Raw genomic sequence first — 17,142 nt, forward strand, 5'->3', positions numbered from 1 at the left:
CGGCGGCCGTTGGCGGCGGCCGTTGGCGGCGGCCGTTGGCGGCGGCCGTTGGCGGCGGCCGTTGGCGGCGGCCGTTGGCGGCGGCCGTTGGCGGCCCTGCCTGAGGCAGTGTCTTGCTTTCCCTCGCAGCGTTGCCGCCGGTGGCCCCCGCACTCCAGCGCTGTCTCCCGCCGCCCGGCAGGGCCTACGCTGCTGCCGCCACTGCCAAGTGAGTGGGTTCCCGGGACCTCTCGGGGGTCCCCTGGTACCAACAGCGTCGGGGAAGCCCCGTGGTGCCTGGAGGTCGGGGGGCACCCTGGAGGGACTGCAAACAAGGTTGGGAGGGGAGCGGGCAGTGTTTTCCTGGCACCCTCGACTTATTGAGGGTCATAGTCTTGGGAGAGGCTCGTTTTGGCTCCTTCCTAAGGCAGTTCGTCAAAAGGCAAGCATCTGTTACGGTGAAATGGGCTGCGCCAATTGGGAAGCTAGAGAGTTTAGGAAACTGAGTTCAAGGAACTCATCTTTCCCCTTCTCCCTATCATCTGTGGTTCCCTTTTGTATTTCTTTCAATACAGCACTCTTGCCTAAGTTAGAAAAGGAAAAAAATATTTTTTCCCATAGAGCAGTCAAGTAGGATGCAGGGAAGTAGTGTTAACTCTTCCACAAGAGTTGATACCTACGTACAGAGCTCTTCAGATAGAAGTGCCTACCTGTAACTGTAACTTTTGATTATTTTTCAGTTTGAGAGCCTGTAAAAATAGACAGCAAAATCAAGTTTTGGTACTCTTGTTGATTAGCTGTATATGTCATGATATGGGGAAGGGGGAGGACTCCTGCTGTGAGGGTTGGTGAGACATTTGGGAATCCCACTGTGCCCTCCCAGCTGTTGTGCCAGTCTCTGGTTACTGGGAAGGTTTGTAGGATTTACTGAGGTTGAGAAGCTGCTCGGTGCTTGGTACAAACCCTGTTGGGGCAAAACTCATAAAAGTTGATGTGTTGTTTTAAAGTAGTCCTGTTTTGATGCAGTAGGGACTTGTTAACTCAGTGCTGCACAAATACAACTCTGTTGCTTATAGAGATTAGTTAGTAACTGGCATGTAATGGTCTGTAAGTGTTTTTAGAGCTTTTGCTAAACTTCTGGCTTAATGATCTAACCAAGTGGCTTGTTGGGTTTTTTTTCATTTTAGAACTGCCAAGAAAGGTTCACAGAAACCTAAGCAGGAAGAAACGAAGAAGAGGAGGCGCCCGAGGCTGCCGCTGCTGAGCAAGCCCGTGGACGACGTCTACTTGACATGGCGCTACAAGCGGCCCTCCTACGACGTGGACGTGGCCGTGGGCATGCTCAAGAAATTCCAGCAGCTCGACTTCACCTACCCCAAGCAGTTTGTGTACATTAATGTCACACTGGATATGTCATTACCAAAGAAGAAAGTAAGTTGGGAGTAGGTAAAAGCCTTTTATTTATTAATTTTTAAAACACTGGAAAGAGGTGTCTACAGGGCAGAGTAAACGAGTAAATGTTGCTGTTGTCCATCTTCTGTCACCTGCCATGTCCCTGTTTGTCAGAACATCGGGTGCTTTTGCAGGTGATACTCAGCTGTAATGCATGTATCCAAGAAACATCCCTCAGATTCATGGGATAAGGAAAGAGTCACTGAGACTCGTTTCCTTGGTTATTTTTTGCTAGTCTGGCCCTTTTTAAAACATGCCACTGCTGGTTTCCATTTGGTGGTTGTGCTGTTGCAGTTGGGATGGCAATGTTGTATTTGCACCATGATGGTTTTTATCAAGCCTCAGTGGAAGGGAAGTAAAAACCAAAACTCCTGTTTGCTGCTCTGTTTCACTGGGCCCCTGGGGCCCTGGGGTTCATGCATGTACTAAGCTTCTTGATTGCAGGCCATGCCGTTGAGTTTGGTAGGTTAGTTTCCATGATTTCTTCTAAAGTTATGATTTTGATGCCCTTTGATTCTTTCTTTCTAGAAAAAAGTGGAACAATTTTCAAGCCTTGTTCGTCTTCCACATCGTTTTACAGATGAAACGAATAAGGTTTTGGTTTTCACAGAGGTGAGTAAAGGAGAATTGCTTTCATTATGTACACAGCATAGTCATGCAATGCAGCCAGTTCTCATATTTGTACTGTGCCTTTATTCAAAAGATTCTGCAAGTGTTTTACAGAACTCTCAAACCCAGGGTTATTTTGAGTAGCGTCTTTGGTTTGTTAACCCAAGCTTGGGTTATATCAGCAAGCAGGTGTATTGACCTCCTTAGATTTCCTTCTTCTTGATGTGTGGTTATGTAGAAAACTGTAATAAGGAGTAGCCTAAGAGTAGTTGTGATAACTGCACAGATGTTGAAAGTGAAATATGGCTCAAGTTGGTTAATTAAGGAAAAAATACTAGTAGAAACATTTTCTACTTCGATCTCCTTCAACCTTTTGGAATAACATAAGGCAAGTTGAGCAATATCTGTACACCAGACTTGCTGGCATGGAGTGGCGAGCAAAAACGATTTGAGGTAGACTTCTTGTACTGCTTTCCAGATGAGACGGTGGTCTCTTTTGATTTCCTAAGTGCTTCTCTAATCTGTTTTTGTCAAAATTTAAATTCCTTTCACTCAGCTCTGAGAGTTACTACTTTTTTTTTTTATTTAGGATGAGCTCTGACTTTTAATACACGAATATTGTGTGTATCTTGAGGAAAACAATGTTAGGGAATCAAGTTCCTTTATTTGTCATAAAGGAGCAAAAAAAACAATCAGTTTGAGCATCTTCATATGGCTTCTTCTGTGTGTGTTGATTACATGCATACAAAGCATCTAAAATACTTGAGTATTCTGCAGAGCTGTACGAGGGAGGTGGTGGTGTTGCTTTTTGTTTGCTTATTCCAGCTTATAATTGAAATCAGAGTAAGTGCTTTCTCTGTCACTGCTTGGAGAGTTCTGATATCATGATTGGAAACAATAGAAACTTTTTATTTTTGGCAGATGTCACAGACTGAAGAACTTTTTAAGCAAATTAACACAAACTATTTATTGCATCAGTCCATGTCCACTGCTACTCTCTTGAGGTTGAGCAGTTCTTTCTGAAGTAGAATAGCCTTATTTCTAAAGAGATGGTTGAGTGGTGTTCAGGAATGTGCTCCATGTTTTGCATTCAGCTCCGAGTAACAATCAAGGCCAACTCCATCTCGTGACTGGTTGCTTGTAATGTGCAGAAGGCGAAGGCTGGAGAGAGAAAAGAACTTGTGAAAAGACCCATCCAGCAAACACGACAAGTTTGTTACTCCTGTTTGCTGCAAGAAATGGACTGTAGTCTTTCTTATTGGAACCAGGAGTGAGCTGAAATTACAGTTTCAAAGCTAAATCCTCAGCACTAAGTTTACACTCAAATTGTGTGAGACATTTGGAGTGTTTTTCTTAACCCATGAATAATCTTTTTGCACTTAGTTGTCAAATATAAGTCACATGTCAAGTGATGTTGATATTGACAAATTAGCTGGTAGTCTGTACACCCCTAATTGCTTTTTCTCTTGAACAGAACAAGGAAGAAGCTGAAGTAGCTCAACAGAATGGTGCTGCCCTTGTGGGAGGAGTCGAATTAATCAAATGGGTATTTATTTTTCAAGAATTCAACTATTATGTGAATTAAACACTTTAACTCCCCTCACAGAATGAGGGAGAGTGAGCAAGAAATCTCAAGTTCAGCAGACTCTGTATTGAAATGAGCAGGCAAAACTAAGAGTGAGATAATGGGCTCTCTGTTATCTTTGTTGATCTCTCTTTTTCTTTATTCCAGATTTTGGAAGATGAAATAAAAATGGACTTTTATGTAGCTGTTCCTGAAATAATGCCTAAATTAATACCATTGAAGAGCAAATTAAGAAGAAAATATCCAAGTGCAAGAAGAAGTAAGAAGAGACTTTTTTTTTTTTTGTATCTCTAAAGGATTGGAATCTAAAAATACTGTGATGAGATTTCATCTTGAGATGATCTACACTTTTTTTAATGGAGAGACTAGAGTTTCCTTGAGTCTTTGTGATTGTGAGTAACCAGAAGTCGCTTGTCTCTCTTCGATGAGAATTGATCTTTGTCTAGATCATTGAACCCCAGTTTTGGGAGGAAAGCTGGTCCCTGGAGTTTGTTGCACAAGTGATGTGAACATGAGATTAGAGTCAAGAGGAGTTTGCCTAGTAGTTCTGCCTATACTTGTCATCATGAACATAATGAAATGTAGCAGCAGCACTAGAGGGGAAAAGCGGTTTCACCAAGACAATTCGGTCACCTAACTGTTGCACAACTTCTTTGGATCTTAGCTTAGTAACTACTGCTGCTCCTTCTGCCTATCGGTAGTCTGGACAGCGCTGTTGTTCCAGCTTTTCCTTAGTACAAGCTGTTTCCTTCGCTGTGTGGTCTCTCTTTGCATAAGGCTCGAGAAATTCCATCTTCAGGTCACATTTTTCCTAGCAGAAAACTCTAGTCCCTGAGTACTATTGTCCTCGCTTGCAGAATTCTTTTATTTGTAATTGTGCTTAAGGGAGCTAACTTGGAGAGAAAAAAAATCGGATACTATTCAAGCAGTGCTGACTCGGTGCCAACTGTGTGAAGCACTGAGTCCAGAACGATAGCTTGCTTCCTGCCCCAGCTGTCCTGGTCATGTTTTTAGAAACTGTAGGCAGGCTTTTTAGGCGTGTGAACAGTGGTTGCAAGCCCATTAACCTGTCCAAAGCCTTTCAATAGAGAATACGCCCGGTGTATTGTGGAACGAGTGGTGTATATTGTGCCGTTCCATGTTTAGATGCCAAGCTCTAAATCAAATGATTTCTCTTGGAGGTATCAGAGTGTGTGTGGGGAAAAATTATTATACTTAAAACAGTGGCCTGATGATGTAAGTTGGCCAAAATGAGCCCCTGTAGCTGAGATGATAATGAAAAAACAGATGTCTTGGCTTGTGGAAAAGCTTATTTGGGTTGGCCTGGTTCATGTCCTTGCTGTTAGATAGCCTTAAACAATTTTATTTCTTAAGGTAGGCACTTGGGGTTTCTTCCAAGGGTAACACTTTTGGCTCTAAGCTACTTGAATTATACAGCAGAGCTTTAATACACTTAATATGTTCCTCGCAGGTTCCTTATTTGAAATTAAGTCTGTATCACACATTATTGTAGGAGCTGTTTGTGTGAGCTGATGATTTGGGGGAGATGGAAGACGGAGTGTCTTATGTAGAAGGAGTAAGAGGGGAGTCTGATTTTGCTTGTGGAGTTCTGTTGCTTTGGGAATTTCTTGTTTAATTGCCTGAACTGAAACATTGAATTTGTTTGCCAATACCAGGTTTTGTCATGCCAATAAATAATAATCTATTTGTTTCTGTTTTTTCTTCAACTAGATTCCATGGGTCAAGATATTCCAAAAATGCTGCAGTTCTTTAAAGAAGGCCTTGAGTACGCAGTGCAAGATGAGCACCTCATCAAAACAAGAATAGCAAGAGTAAGTTTGTGTACCAAGTTAAGTCCATTCTATGGAGACGAGACAGAATGAATCTAAGAAAGGGGAGAAAAAAAAAAAAAGAGCAAGGTATAGTTCATGCCGAGTGGTTAAGGATGTTAAAAATGGGTTCTATATTTGCTCCTGTATTGGCAGTGTATTGTAGTATAGAATGAAATGATATATGCAAATTGAAGACTGGTGAATATATCTAGCGGTTCTCTCATGAGTCATGAGACGTTAGTGTAGGCTGTATCCTGTCTCGTTTTTGTGAAGGGAGTATTTATTCTGTATGTAAACTGGGGGTTGCAAGTCAGTAATCACTATGTACGGCTGCATCAAAAAGAATAGACTCTTGTTCACCCTAATAAAGGAAGATTGACTTTTAGTATTGAAAAATCTCAGAACTGGCCTGGTAGAGTAAAAACTCTTAACTTGGAGACAAGTGGGGATGGTCACTAAACTTGGCTGTCTTCTGATGGCTGTTTTGCTGTTGATCAAGGAAGTGGTTCTTGGTAAGAGATTCTGACTCGAATCAAAATCTGGGCAATCTGTGTGTGTTTTTTCTTCCTTGCTTCCCTTATTTTCCTTGCTCTATGGCTTGATTTTTCGTTCTGTTTAGTCTGTTTCTTGCCTAAGTTCTAGTTTTGTCTGTGTTGTTAAAAGCTGATAGCAGTATAGCAAGGAAGCTGACAACACCTTTAATGCCCCAAGTTTTGTCTGGCAGTGTTAGAGATAAAGATAACTTGTGAAGTCTGACTAGTTGTGGTGGATTGTGCATCTTATTCCTCTTCACAGAGTTAGTGTATAGGTTTAATGGGAGTGTGTGAAATGTGGAATCTGTGGATCTAGCCTTGTTTCAAATAGGGCAACTGTGTTCTCATCTATCTTAAAATTCAGATGGTTTGAAACTAAGTGTATTATCCTGTAGATTAGCCTGAAATATTTGCCATTGTTTTTAGCAGTTAAGATTTTTTTTTTCCTACTGAGATGAATTAACTCTGATTTGGCAGTGTTCAACATAACTGCAGTTTCATCAGCTTGGCATAGCTTCATACAGCTTCACGAGTTTCTAAAGAAAGTAGGTGCTGTTACTACCACAAAACTACCACAAAACTGTTGCCCAGTGCCTCACATTCTGCTGCTAGGCACTTCTGGCCCTGTCCTTCAGTAGTGCCTGGAAAAACTAGGTGTGTGGTCTGGGATGTCAGTTTGTGGTGTTCTTGGGGATTCTCTACTCTTGAAAGGAGGCCCTTCTGGTTATAAGGAGTTGTTATTTGTGCATGAGCTCTTTACTTCATAGGTTGGAGAGTATGCCTGGGTTTACTTGCATGCAGGGAGTTTCTCTATGGTGAGCGAGTATCGGCCTCGTAGTGGGGGTGATTCTAACGTGCCCACACCGTGGGTGTGTTCTGGAGCTGTGAGCAGAGGGATGGATCCAGCCCCTCTAAAGTGCCTCCACCCTTTGCAGCTACTCTATTTTAACTGACCTGCATTTGCTCCTGTTACTGCAGCGATGCTGTAAGGACATCTCATGAGGATAGGCAGGGCTCTGGGAGCGTGTGGGAGCCGTGCCCATCTGCACACTGATGAATGAAGAGCTTCTTGAAGGGAGCTCTTGGCAGGGAGGAAATAACCACTTTGGGAATTACACAAAACATAAAGACCTGTTGCTATATTCCAAGCAGAAGCATAGATGCTCTTGGGGCTCTGCCAAGTTGGCCTTTCTCTAAGTGATGTTTTCCTGTCAGGGCTGCTGTGTAATGTTGTTGTTAGTTCAGTTATAGCCTATTGCTTGCATATAATCCTGCACTCCCAGTTAGGAGCTTCAGTATCTTTTTTTATGAGTGTATGTGTGTATGTGGTTAAGTAATTGACATGTCAACTGAAATGCCAGAAAATAGCAACTATTTGGCTTAAATGGTGTTAAATGCTCTTTTGAGAAAGTGAGCTTAATGAGATAGGGACTTGGATGTTCAGGATATTTATTGGTGGGACTCCCTGTGTAGAGGAGTTTAAGGTGCTTTTTGTTGAGGATATCAACTGAGTGTGCACTTGGTCACTACAACATACTTTATCTCCAAACTGCATGTTTTTAAAGTAAAAAAAGATTTTAAATGTGACAAAAGGAAGCTAGCTCTAATCTAGCTTTTTTTTTTTCTCTCCACACTTGTGCAGAGTTGCCTGGAAATTGGTTCTTCTGTAGAATAGACTAAGGGTATTTCAGTAAGTGAAATTCTCATGTTGATTCTAAAGGATGCAATTTTTTCCATGGGCAGATGTTTATCAGCCTCAGGTCTCTACAGATGTGGTCACAGAAGGTAGAAGTACATGGGAAATAATGTTCAAGTCAGAAAACAGAAGGTACCCATTGACATTCCTCCCTCACCTGTGGATATGAGTGTAGGTTGTAATTTGACTTGAAGGGAAGAAGCAAGTTCACTGTTTTCCTTCTGTACAATTCAAAAAGGTATGGTTGAGTGCTTACTCCTGCATTTTGAAATGCTAGTTAGTTGACAAAGATTTGGGGGTAGCACACAAGACCTGCATGGAAAAACATAGATTCTAACAGTTGTCTGTTAGCTGTCTGAGCTGCTCTCAGGTCCAGCTCCCAAACGTGAAGGCTGCCTTATGCGAAAGGGACACTGCCTTATATGATTAGCTCCAATCCTGCTTTTCAAACAGGTCCTTCTTGTATTGTGGCCTTTGAGGATGACTTTTTGGCAGAGTTGAGTCAAGTGGTCTTTGAAATAAAGAAGAGAAATCTTGTTTTAATTGAATATTCATACACACAAGTTGCATATTGCTGTGGCAACTTGGTCATGTTACTATTGTTACTAAAAGCTCGGTGTCTTAACTATAAGCTGAAAGGTAAATGAGACTCAGATGTTCAAAAACTCAGACGACATCTTTGAGATCTACTTAAATGGTTACCTCGGATATCTTAGAGCTTGAGGTAAAAACGTAAAAAAAAAAAACAGTTCTTTTTGGGGCAGGGACACATGTTAAATGAATTTTGATAAAGGTGGTTGAGGAGGAAAATTTGGAGCCTATGTTCTGAGTCAAGGTGCTAAAATGAATTCCCTCTATATTGCAGCCTTTATTGTTGGAGTCTTGGGTCCTCATTGTTTTTTATGAGGAGACCTTTCAGTTGTAGCAAAGGCTGCAAAATGACTGACTGCATCAGTGCTAATGTGTTCAAACTGGCTACCTTATAAAGGGGCAGGAAGGAGAAAGAGGAGAATCAGCCCAGGGACTGGAAAATGGCTCATCCGTCTTGCTGAGGAATCCACGGTGCTCTGGAATGCTTTCTTTTGAGGAGTATCTGTTACTGCATCAATAATTCTCTTAGATTGTTGGCTGCAGCTACAGGAAATGTGTGAGAGAGAGGGACTGGGTCAAGCTTTTACTACTTGAGTTTTCTTGGGTGTGTGGTGGGAAATAACTGCAAAGTGAAAATGCCTATTTTGAGATGTGCATGCAAAGAAAAGGGCTGTTGTGCTTATCCCCTTTCTCTTAGAGAAGGGAATAAAACAGTGTCAGTTAGACTTTAGTATCAAAGTTCTGCTACAGCTTGAGTGTGCCTATGCTAGAAGTTACGGTGACTTTGAAGAAACTATTTTGAAATATTCTGAGATTTTGAGCTGTGCTGCTTCTTGACAATTGATCTGTTGACGCCCAAATAACTTGAGTAGTCTCTGAGATGGAGCATGTTTGTCTGAACACAACTTGCTTTGAGTCCCCTTCTCTTTCCCTATCTAAATGTAGGATACATGACTATTTCCAACATGAAGAGATTAACCGTTTCTATAGTGTGTTTTTAGTTCTTGTTTCTTAAGGGAAGTTTAAGCTGAGGTTTAGAGAAACATACTGATTTTTTTATCTTAGTGATTATTTAAGACTGGATTACAGACTGCAAATGCTATATAGGACATTTGGACCTATTGGGTTTAGTTCATTCAGTTCAGGAGTCAATTAGGGTTTAAACTTGGTATAAGACTTGGAAGCCAGCTGTTCCAATGAGGGAGGTACTGGTTTTTATTGCAGTCGTGTTGACTCATCTGAACAAAGCAGATAAGAAGATTTTCTTGAAAATCTTCCTAAGCTCCCAAAACTAATTTCTTATGTTCAGTTCTGGTAATATATTTCGTTCAGTTTGAGTGTGTTCTGTGTTTCATTTTCATTTATCATTCTGGCAGCTGCTTTGCAAAGTTTTCCTTCTGAAATTTTAATTGCCAATAAGATTTTTGTCAAAGTGCTGGTACGTCTATCTCAAATCTTGATTTCTTTCAAGAACATCTATGCTGTACAGAGCCAGGATAATTCAATGCCCTGAGCGGAAATAAGAAAAAGGAGCCTATAACCCTGTATAAAATACTTGGGGTCTTTTAGCTGAGACTGTGAATAGAGCTTGTAACTCTTCAACAGGAGGAGCAACATGGAGAAATACTACCTACCAAATAGACAATAAATATGTAACTTAGGCCAGTTGATTTATCTAAGCTTTCTGTTTCACTGTGGCTAACTGGGAATTGTTTGCTTCCAGCTGGATATGCCTACTGAGCAGATAGTAGACAATCTAAAAGCTATTATCCAGGACATCTACACGTACAAACCACCAAGCATTGGTAAGTAGCTTTTCCGTTAAGTTACAGCAATCTCAATAAATAGAGTGCTCTTAACCAGGATGTTATCAGGTGACCCCATGGTTTTATCCATCTTCAGATGGTAGTGGGGAGCTGTTAGGCACATGAGTAAATCTCACGCCATGAGGGTATGAATAAGGTCTCTTCCCACTTGTGTGAACTACTGCACTGCAGCACGAGGTGAGTGTGTGCAAGGCAAGAAATGGGGCTGTGTAGCAGGTTAGGCTTGCAGAGTTGGTGCTCCAATGGAGAGTAGCCACACAGTGAAATTCCTAGTAAGACAAGAGAGCCTGGAGGCCTGGATCAGACTCCAACTGCAGTTGCTTCAGTTGAAATTGTTCTTCAGCTAAAATCTAGTCCCATTTCAGGCAGTTGCTTGTGAAGACATACCACAAGTTCTGGAGTTTTATTGGCAAGGTCCTTCTTGGATTTCTGCTCTTAATTGTGCAGAGCTGCTAATTCTGGTTTTAAAAGCCCTGAACTAGAAGATCAGGTTACAAAGGATTAAGAGGATGATTTCTGTCTTGTTTCTGTGGGTTCTGCTCATTGTTCCCTAGCAAAGGAACTGAACCAACATGTGGTCTATTCTTTGTCATAATAAATTAAAGCTTAAACAAATGTCATCGGTTTAACTGGAGTAGAAATAGTGATTTAAAAACAATTTTATGCAAGAATAGCTGGATGCTTAGCAGAGTGATTAACTTTAGGTCAATATTGGTTTAATTTTTGCAAAAACACTTGGTCTTTTTTCCTGTGATGCTCTACATGGTTGTTAATAAAAGCTGCTATGCAAACCAAACACAGAGTATGAAATACAAAGTCTGCAGGGCTTTGAGAGCTTTTAAGCCCCCTAACACCACCCCCCCCCCCCCCCAAAAAAAAAAAAAAAAAAAAATTAAAATAAAGATACTGACCAGAGATGAACATTTAGAAGCCGAAAGTGAGGCTGCTTTTTATTGTGTGGGGGTTTGTTTCATTTTCTCTTTTAGAAGTTGCAGTCTGAACTAAAGTGGTCTTGAGAAGTAAGGATAAGCCCTTCTTGAGAAGGACTTGGTAGCTTTTCTATTTGTTTTATTTGCAATATCAACCCTCCTTGTGCTTCTTAGCTGCTTCCTACAAGTGCCAAATGTATTTAATGCAGCAAGTTTGATTCTGAGTGCTTTTTTTATCAAGAAGTCTACATATGTTTGCTAACAAACAAGGCCTTATCGGGCCTTTAAACCTAGAAATTACAGATTGCTGCATGTTGATTTTGTGGGAACTTCCACGTGTAATAGACTGCCTTTTTGCAGGTTTGTAGTCATCACAAAAGTGCGTGCCTTTTTCAGTCACTTGAGCAAATGTAAGACTAAAAATACCAAGTGGGCTTGCTCAGAGTGTAATGTGGGAGTTGGAATTTATCTTCCACAGACAAGTCAGGTCATCTATTTCTAAAGTTCCTCTTGTCTCTTGTTCCTTCTCTATTTGGTCCTGGGAACCTGAAATAGGAAGTTTCCTGAGTGTCTCGTCCTGTTCCCATATTAAGATGAACAGGAGGCTGGGTCGAGTCTGTGAAGCTTGGAGCAAGACAAGTGGTTCCACTGTGCTGGACTCTGATTTATTTAAATTAATTAATTAATTTATTTATGGCACTTCTGCTTGCCTGGCTTCTGGAATGATTGGTGGGGACTGGATGGCCATAAATTTGATTTCCCTGTGGTTGTGTTTACTAGAATGAGTCTGTTACCAACCTGATTTCATTGGTGGGAATAGGGTGTTGAAAAGGCACAGAGCTATATAGAAATAGAGGAGAAGAGCTGATGGGGGTTGGACTAAGAGTGTTTGCTGTCCATGCGAAGTGTTGTATTGGTGTGTCTGCAGTATTTATTACGCTTGATGCTTTGCATCAGCTTAGTCTCTTCCTGCCTCGCGGTGCTTTGATCCCTTTTTTTAGCAGCTCGGTTGTAGCTATCAAAACCTAATGTGTGTGGTTGCCTCATCACGGTGGTCTGAGAGGTACGGGGCCCAAACGCTACTCACAGGTCTCGCTTTTGTGCGGTAACTGGGCTCTCGTTGCTTCCCTCTTCCAAACCCTAAGGAGCTTTGAACCTCTGCACACTCCAGCAGTCCCTTGACCAACCCATCCAACGTTTCCCTTAGGTTGTGCCATATGTCTGTAACTGCTGCATGCTCAGCTGCCTAGCAATGAAATGATGCCTCTTCCTTTGTTTCCTGTGGAACTGAACATCTGATATCCTTAGAAAATAAGTCTTGTACTTGAAGAAGCGTGTATATATCTAGACTTAAATGGCTGCTTGGAGAACATGAACTTCAGCTGGCGTATGGGACTGCTGGAGGAAAAACAAGTGATTAGTTTGCTAATGATCTTTCCATCCATCGTTCTCTAGTCAGGACCCTGTTCCAGCCTGAGCTCATCTGTGCTCGATGTGTTACTTTTGAAGGAGCATGAGGGCAAAATATATGAAGCTTTATTCGTGTATTCTAAGCTCTGGGCTGGTGGTGGTATAAACTGCTGGTGAGATACTGAAGGAATAATATAGCTGCCAAGTGGGTATCTTCTGTGACAATAATGTGTGAATTAGATTCAGAAGCAGTACGTACTGAAATAGTAAGGATAGGTGTATGGTTCATGTCATGTGCTTGATGTATAGATTAGAAATAAGCCAAATCAGTCCAGAGACCTAAAGAGAACTGAATTTTATTTTATTTTTTTTTGTAGATACATTCGTGCAGAAGTTGGTCATTCGATCTTCAACCAGTGAAGGTTTGCTACTGAACCTGGATGGACTTGTTCCTCGGGTAGAGAAAGAGGAAAAGGAGGAAGAGGAAAAAGAGGAAGAGGAAGAAGAAAAGGAAGAAGGAAAAACAGAAGCTAAAGAATAACTTATGTCCAAGAACTCTGTAGTAGATAATGTTTTTTCCTTGATTTGGTTATCAAACAGAGGAAACAAGTGCAATTCTTACCCTTAAAGGGAAGGAGGAGGGAAATCAAGTTTGAACTGACTTAAAATTCCTTGTAACATCCCCATCACAAACAGAAGTCTGAAGATATTTTCCACTTCTGCAAGCTGAAAGCTCTGTGGTTGTTGAGGCTTTTCTTTGCATGTAGTATTTTATACTCAATAAAAGTAACATCGTAATTTCTTAAGTGGTATTCTACAGTTGCAAATGAGGAGTTACGCAGAATGAGCGCCTGTTATCTGTAATTTTGGGCTCTCAGAGGAGAAGTTCAGTGCTTTTTATCTACTTGACCTGGTCTGTAGAGAAGAAATCATGCAGTCGAACCAATTAAAACAGTAGGAATGGACTTGCTTGCAGCAGCCAGCAAGGAATGCACTCATAGCACAGTCTTAGCCATTTTGACTTGTTTAATTCGGGTTGAGCAGTAACTGTTGTAACTTTTAATAACACTTGCTGTGTTTCTCTCCAGCATAGTGATTGTATATAAACTGGAGACTAGCATAAATATTCGTACAGCTCCCAACTGGTTGCCTAAAAATAGTAAAATAGTTTGTTTTGTTTTGTTTTTCTCATTGCCATCCTGGGCTTTTTTTCCCGTAGCGTTTTGTGTGCTGCCGCCAGCAGGTGGCCTTCTCCCTCTGCTCTGCAGGGATGTAGAAATTTAAGAAGATATTGAAAGGGATTGCTCGTGACAGAGGTGATGAGAGTCACTCCTCCAGACTTGAATATCTCATTTGCAGTGTTAAATGATTGCTGTTAACGGGAGATGAGGCTTTTTGTTTATCTTTTATTACACAAATTAGCCTGCTTTGAAGGTCCTGCACTTCCAACTGATGCATTTGGCTGCTTGGAGTGTTTGACAGAGAGCTCTGAGACAACTGTTGGGTTTTTAAGCTATGTGCAGTATGTTGCTCTTGCGGGTTTGATGGAAAAGCCTCTAGATAAAAGGAGACTTCACAGAGAGTTGAGTAGATGGCCTGAGCAGTAAGTGAAAAGTGTCAGTACTCTTGAAGAGCCATAGATGTGAAAATAGCTTTTTGAGTTCAGGCTCTACACACATGGCTCTTAGGGAAAAATGGATGTTACACTTAAGTTATTGGGAGTAAAACACTGATGTGATTGGTAAAAGTGTTAGATGTGTGCAGATAAGTGGGACGACCTAAACATCCAAGTTATTTCAGTCTGATTCTAGTTCTATCAACACTTGAAGAGCTGAGGAAAGAAGAATAACCTCATGTCGTTATCTCTACACAAACATGCCTCTGATTTACTGAGAGGCAAATGAGGAGATGGGTAGTTCAACAACGTAGTAAGTACCTTGAGTACTGAAGTTCTTTTCCTTGTAGAAACTGGAATAAGTTGTTGGATCAAGAGCTTCGGACTGTACGAACTGTTGTCTGTTCAGCTCTGGTTTATAGCACCAGCCATATTTCAGTAGACCAGTGGGGAAGATGATCAAGGAAAGATAATTTCCATGAGCTTTGGGGGGGTCGTTTGCCCTCCTGTGTATCCCCTATTCCATAAAAAAGTAAATCCAAGGCACGAAGTCTGGCAGTAGCGATGGTTGTGCCAGGCAGCTTAGTCTAAGCCAGTCTAGAGGGGATGTGCAAAGTGTGGTCTGCAGCAAAAACCTTGATTATTATGCAAGGGTTTACATAACTGACTTGTAGGATGAGGAACCTGTGCTAAATGATGAATTTCTTCATTAAGAATATGTCTAGCTTCATTAGCTCAAGTGCAGCATCTTTAACATCATTTAAGATGGGAATTCTTATGGAATTCGCTGAGGACGTGTATTTGTGTGAGAAGACGATGTCAAACTATAGGAGGCAGGTCTTGTTTTGAGGATTTTCTCCTATGTTTAGGTATTAGTGCTTGTCTCAAATGCTTGCTTGTGATGATGAGCAAGGGATTTTCATGCTATCAGGAGAAAAAAAAGGGTATTTGACACAAAGATCCCTTGGAAAAAAAGGCTTGGTGTGTGCAGGTAAGAAAAGAGGCTCTTATTACTGGTGATGTACCTACATGCGTAATGCAGTGCAATAAGAAGATATATAGTATAAGCTGTTTCTGACCCCAAGAGAATAAGATGAAAGTAAGATCTCTTCATCTAGAAGATTTCTCTGTTTCTGCTTTAGTCGTTCGTTGCTTGCTTCAAGATCTTAGAAGGTGAAATACTGAGTATTTCTGCAGAAGACTTGAAAGTTCAAACATTGTGACAGTACTGTGAGCATGTGAATCTCTCTAGATCAGGTAAGCAAAAGAACAACAGTTAGACCTTTAAAAAATGCAATTGAAATGTAAAACCTTGGAGTTCTTAGTGTAGTTGAATAAATCAATATAGCTATAATGTCCCTGGCCTGGGTAATGGTAGAGCAGCCTTGTGATGTTTGTGTGCATGTGAGAAGGTGTCTTTGTGTCCTGTCTTGGTTAATGTACACAGGGGAAGGGGAAAAGTGTGCATGATAATTGTCATTTAGAAAGCTTAGTCTGGAAACATGCAGAGAGGGGGGTTGTAGATGAGATATTCAACCAAAATACTGTAGCAGCTAGAGCTAATAGCTAGAGCTTACTCTAAATAAGCCTCATTAAAATTGAGATTTGGCCTTCAGGAAGTAAATACTAGTGTGTTGTGCTGAATATGGGGCTGTAATGTTTCAGTAGTTTCTGGCTTTAGTTGTAACACCGTGTAAACCAGTGGTTGATCTGTCCTAAATGCTGGGTTAGTTCAGGCTGTATGTGGTAGGGGGCAGCCTGTTCCATGGTTCTGTCCTCATGGCTGCTTAATACTCATTTGCTAGGGGAGAAGCGCAGACCTTGGGTGAAAAGCACAAGAGCAGTAACTCAGGCCCTGGTCACATGTCTAGGGTGAAGGAATGATGTGTCACAGTCTCAACCGCTCGGTGGTATTTGTGTTGGCTGTCCTGTTCCCTGCAGTAAATGAGCATTTTAAGTAAGTGACTGCTTAGTAAAACGTGCTTTTCTCTTGGCAAGAAGGGTTGTCTGGTGGACAGGTCAAGGACCGCCTTGGCACACATCAAGCAAGTGAAGAACACCCTGCAGACTATGCTGCTTCTCTCCAGCAGTTGGTTCTTGTTGAACACCGCAGTCACCCGTCCCCAGACCCTCCTGTCTCATTTTTAGCAGTGCAGTCCAAGCTGTGCTGAATTTGGTTGGCCATAATTCTCCATTTAAAAATGTTTCTTAAGGAAGAAGCGGGTTACAGCTCTTAAGGTCAGAATCTCTGCCTCTACAACAGTGAGATGCAGCTTGTTTTAAGAAAGCAGGAGGTGCTGTCCAGTATAACTAAGGTGAAGCAGTAGTGGCCCCTTACACTTCCTATAGACAGAAACGTGTCCCAACAAGGGAAAAGGCAATGCCTGGCATGGCAGTATTCATCTTATGAAATACTGTAGCTTGCGTGCTGGGTTGTGGCCCCTGTGTTTTAGGTGAAGCTGTTTTATACACTGTTTGGTCTGCATGGTACAACTTCAGTTGACCTAAATAGAGGAAAAATGAAGCCGGGCAACTGACTGAGGAACGTGTTGGGGTGCATAACCCAAGTGGCCACATTATCCCCCAAGCCTGCAGGTGACTAGAGGTGTAATCCTGTGTCTGAGTGAGTTTTGGTGCTTTTTGCAGCAGTAACATTCTTATATCTCTCGTGAAAGCTTCATCTTGCCAGCAGGAGGAGCGCTGAGGGTGCACGTGGCTTCTGGGACCTTTAGGAGGGAAATAATAGACTCGAGTGGAAGTAAGTAATAGTGCAAACTATTTCAAATGCACCTCGCACTCCTGCAAGAAGCCAATTAATTCATTTCCAAGCAGTAGAAAGCTAAATCTGGTTGTAATGAAGCAAATTTGGCAATGACCTGTGTGCAAGGTAGCTATTATTGCAAGCGGAACATGGGGCTTGGGACAGTGAGATATATGGAGAAGGGTCATGGTTGGAGCTATTTGGAGTCATTTTTCTATCTTCCCAAGGACTTCCAAGCAGGGTTGGATATAGATGAGGCGAGGAGAGAATTTCAGGAGAATTTTTAAAATTTTAAATCCTTACTAGAATCCATTTATCAGCCGA

At 41.5% G+C, this 17,142-nt stretch overlaps 1 protein-coding gene across 1 annotated transcript in view; it reads left to right on the forward strand.

The window, feature by feature from the left end:
- Nucleotides 1-13,244, forward strand: part of MRPL1 (mitochondrial ribosomal protein L1) — a 13,518-nt gene extending 274 nt beyond the window's left edge. Inside the window, exons 2-9 of the mRNA XM_026042766.1 lie at nt 130-208; nt 1,167-1,410; nt 1,960-2,043; nt 3,515-3,586; nt 3,773-3,884; nt 5,357-5,457; nt 10,001-10,082; nt 12,820-13,244. Coding sequence (XP_025898551.1) covers nt 130-208; nt 1,167-1,410; nt 1,960-2,043; nt 3,515-3,586; nt 3,773-3,884; nt 5,357-5,457; nt 10,001-10,082; nt 12,820-12,983 — 938 coding nt within the window. The 3' untranslated portion in view covers nt 12,984-13,244. The remainder of the gene's footprint in view (nt 1-129; nt 209-1,166; nt 1,411-1,959; nt 2,044-3,514; nt 3,587-3,772; nt 3,885-5,356; nt 5,458-10,000; nt 10,083-12,819) is intronic.
- Nucleotides 13,245-17,142: the final 3,898 nt, after the last annotated feature.

This window comes from Nothoprocta perdicaria, unplaced genomic scaffold, assembly GCF_003342845.1.
Source record: "Nothoprocta perdicaria isolate Ctin4 unplaced genomic scaffold, notPer1 scaffold_313, whole genome shotgun sequence".
NCBI lineage: Eukaryota > Metazoa > Chordata > Aves > Tinamiformes > Tinamidae > Nothoprocta > Nothoprocta perdicaria.